Below are 4257 nucleotides of genomic sequence, written 5' to 3' on the forward strand. Positions count from 1 at the left end.
TCTCTCTCTCTCTCTCTCTCTCTCTCTCTCTCTCTCACACACACACACACACACACACACACACACAGAATCAAAGATAGACAGTAGTATTTAATGTTGTAAATATAAAAACCTTAGACTCAAAGACAGTATTAGTGTTTTAGTAATAGTAGATAGTATTTAGCTGCTTGTGTAACAGCCCAGTCAGAGGTTAGCTGCCCACTCGGTAGAATCTGCTTTACCTTGAGAGTCTAGCACTGCCTCTACCACCAGCAAGCACCACTGCTGGGAACCTACAGATTCATCCATTCTCCCCTCACAACAAGAGGCTCAGTACACAGGATGAGTTTTGACTGTCATGTCACTAAGCAGAAATGTAGGCACCGACATAGGCACCGAGGTCACTTAAGAAATAGCCTGTCTCGAAAAACCAAAAAAATAGATAAATAAAAATAAAAAAAGAAATAGCCCTGAGACAAGTCTTCCATTTGCCGTGTTGAGCCCCAGCTTCCCACATTTGAACACATACAGGTAGGGCAGGGTGTGTGTGTAACAGAGGTGGTGGTGAATCACATTGCTTTCTAATTCTAAAGATTATAATTCTATCTAATCTTACCAATTCCTTCTTCAGATCAGACTCACAAATGAACACGATTTGGTGGTATATTCTTTGGATAGGAATAACTGGAGCATTAATGATAGTCCCATGGATTGGGAAGGAGGCAAGAATGCTCTCTCCCACTAGGGAGCTGCAGCATTATCTTTTACGTGGAGGCAGGACAATAAGAAGAGGGGTGCTGAAGGAGAAGCAGAGCCCCCCTCCCCCGCCACTTCCACCCCTCCATTCTCACACATCCTAAGGTCACACTTGTAGGCAAAGGCTGGCTATGCACTCTCCACACACCATCCGAGGGATGGAACAGAACAGAAAATGGAGAAACCAAGTTCGTATTCTCCATCACACAGAGAAGCCATTCAGTGTTGTGGGGAAGGGGGCGTGTCAGATCCTGCTTTTGTCTGCTCTCCTCCAAACAGTAAGAGCTTGTCTCTTGGTGTCTCCACCGCAAGGTTACTATGTTGTGGCCGTGGTTAAGAAATCAGACGTTGGCATCACCTGGAACTCTCTTCGAGGCAAGAAATCCTGCCACACAGCAGTTGGCACTTCTGCTGGCTGGACCATCCCTTTGGGTTTAATATACAACCAAACGGGGTCCTGCAAATTTGGTAAGTGTGTTCTCCAGGGGAAGTGGTGCCTTCCTTGAGCTTGTACCTGAGTTGGGGGGAATTCAGTTCAGTGGAAGGCAAGGAATGTCCTAGGTAGGTATTTGGGCCAAGGGCCTGACAGACAGATGGTGAGCCCTACCTTTCCCTTCTTTACAGCCACCTGCCCTCAGGGCTATGCACTCACATCAAAACAAGTGCGTGTGGAGAAAGGGGAGGAGTGAAAACGCCCCAGCGCCCCAGCTTGGTTTTTCTCCGGCTCCTGCAAGAGCCCATCCTTTCTAATCTGGTTAAGAAAAAGTTGGGTTGCAAAAGGCAGTTCTTTCCCTGGTATAAGTCCAATCTCTTAGCATTCAATCGTGCGGCTCAATCGTCATGAGATGAATTACTGGGTTCTTGATATGCACTGGATAAAATGGTGGATGCTACTGCAATAGGGTCCAAAGGGTGATAACTCCTAAACACAGATTTCCCCTTGACCTACACACACACACACACAGACACACACACGCACACACGCACACATGCACGCACGGTTTCATGAAGTTCTGCTTGGCCTCAAACTCATCACATAGCTGAGGCTGACCTTGAACTCCCCATCCTCCTGCCTCCCAACAGCTGGGATTACAGGCATGTACCACCACATCCAGCTCAAACATTTGTCTAGTGGACTGTCTATTGCCATATCTCTTTAGGAACTCAAAGGCACATTAAACTCACCCTGTCCAAAACTGAGTTCTCTCGTCCTACTCTGGTAATGTCCCAGAACTGCCTAGCATAGTGGAGGACTCTGGAGTCCTCCTTGCCCAGCAATGTCAGTTTCTCCTCCTCCCACCCGTCTCTTGTTACTTTACCCTCATCTCTCCTGGCCCACTTCAGCAGCCTGCCACCTGAGCTGCGCATCAGCTCTTGATCCCATCCTCCTCCGGTCAGTTAGACTTCTGCAGAGTGTGGATCAGATTGTGTGCCAATGCACTGAGCCCAGCATTGTGCAAATCACTTCAGAGCCTCCTCATTTCTCTAGGGAGAAAGAACAGTAGCCACACAGTAAGATCCCCTGGGGTCTTGACCAAAGCAAGCCCCTACCCCACTCCCCTCTCTTGATGGTCTACTTGAATGGCCTTCATTAAGATTTTCGTGCTATGACTGGACTCAGCTTCTCCACAGCCTTTCCAGGGGCCACTCCCTTGTCTGTAGGCTTCTACTCTCTCCCCCTCTCTTGGGGACAACTTACTCACCCCTCATCTCTTGTCTTGACTCCCAGGTCTATTGAGGGTCCCTCTGTCTCCAGTTTCACGGAGTCATAATCCTTCTTCCTAGAGCAAGAGGGGATATGTAGATCCATGGGTGCTGTTGCTTGATCCTGACAGGTACCCGTAGGTATTAGGGTGTAAGAAGGAGGGGCCCATGCTCAGTGTCCTCAGTGTAGTTTAGGCCTGGAAGCCATGATTTTCTATTCCTTTCCTGACTTGAAGTCACAATGACAAACTTTGTAAGGGAAGACCAAGACAGCAGAGATCAGAAAACACGGGTGTAAGTTAAACAACTCCCCCCCCCATTTCCACTCTGTTAGGTCTCAATTATCTATCCGTCCCTCATCACCCCTACCCTTTGTGGGGACAGGGGTGGACTTCTGTGAGCTCACAGTCTGGTCCATCTCCAGCCAGTCCCTTTACGTTCTCTGTGTGCAATCTTTTCTTTTATTCTGTAATGTTCTTGTTCCTTTTTAAAAAATTAGTTTTGCATGTATGATGTATGCATGTATTCATGTAGGTGTGGATATGTACATGTGCAGGCACACATGTGTGCACATGTGCATGGATATTTTGCATGTATGGTATATGTGTGTTCACCAGGGTGTGGATATGTGTGCATATGTGTGCACATGTGTATGGACGCTGGAGGAGGATGTTGAATATCTTCTTCCATTGATCTCAATATTACCATTTTTTGTTTGAGTTCCTCTGTGTAGCCCTGGTAGTCCTGGAATTTACTATGTTGACTATGTAGACAAAGTCAGAGATCCAACTGTCTCTGCCTCTTAAGTGCTGGCATTAAAGGCTTCTTGTCAGAGGCTGCTTGTTCATTCCTGGCCACCCAAACCCGAAATAACCGCACAGAAATTGTATTAATTAAAACACTGCTTGGCCAGTTAGCTTAAGCATATTGCTAGCTAGATCTTACATTTTAAATTAACCAATTTCTATTATTTTATATTTTACCCTGAGGCTTGTGGTTTACTGGTACCAGCGTGCAGGCATCTTTCTTCTCTGGTGGTTACTTGACTTCTCCCTGACTCTGTCCACTCTCTTTATACATCTTTTTCAGCCTGGCTATATTCTGTTAAGCCCTTGGCCAAAAGCAGCTTCTTTATTAACAAATGGCAAAACAATATTTTTATAGCACACAGAAAGGAATTTCACATCACCTCTCCTTTTCTGTCTAAATAAAAAGGAAGTTTTTAACTTTAACATAGCAAGATTACATACAACAAAAGTTATCAAACAATAATTATGGTTACAATATTTATATCTACTTTATCTTTTATTATAACTAGGGAAAACTATAATTATAACTATCTATTCTTCAATTCTATTAAAGACTCCAGAAGGATATAATTTTATGTAAGTAAACAGGAAGTCCATTGTAAGCAACTTTCAAAACTCTAGAATTGACAAGAGACATCTTGCTGCCTGGAAAGTCACCCAAAGTTCTTATGTAACACTGGGGTACCCATCTTCAGCCTACAGGCCCATAGTTTCTGGCAGACTTTTCCAGCTTGTGTTACGGCAGTGTTGGGGACAAGCCCTGGGGCTTTCCCGCGATCACTGAAGAGCTGTTCTGGCTGTCCTTCTTCACAGATGAGTTCTTCAGTCGCAGCTGTGCCCCAGGGTCTAAGCCAGGCTCCAGTCTCTGTGCTCTGTGTGTTGGTGGTGACAACCCAGCCCACATGTGTGCTGCCAACAGCCATGAAGGATACCATGGCTCCAGCGGAGCTCTCAGGTTGGTATCTGTGCTCTTTTTTCTTTCTTTCTTTCTTTCTTTCTTTCTTTCTTT

At 45.5% G+C, this 4257-nt stretch overlaps 1 protein-coding gene across 1 annotated transcript in view; it reads left to right on the top strand.

Moving 5' to 3' along the window:
* The window catches only part of LOC101984426 (inhibitor of carbonic anhydrase), a 38989-nt gene that overhangs the window by 26163 nt on the left and 8569 nt on the right, over positions 1-4257 (top strand). The window contains exons 12-13 of the mRNA XM_005367777.2: positions 1048-1203; positions 4062-4203. Of these exons, the coding sequence (XP_005367834.1) occupies positions 1048-1203; positions 4062-4203 (298 nt within the window). The remainder of the gene's footprint in view (positions 1-1047; positions 1204-4061; positions 4204-4257) is intronic.

The sequence above is a fragment of the Microtus ochrogaster genome, unplaced genomic scaffold, assembly GCF_000317375.1.
Source record: "Microtus ochrogaster isolate Prairie Vole_2 unplaced genomic scaffold, MicOch1.0 UNK24, whole genome shotgun sequence".
NCBI classification, from domain to species: Eukaryota; Metazoa; Chordata; class Mammalia; order Rodentia; family Cricetidae; genus Microtus; species Microtus ochrogaster.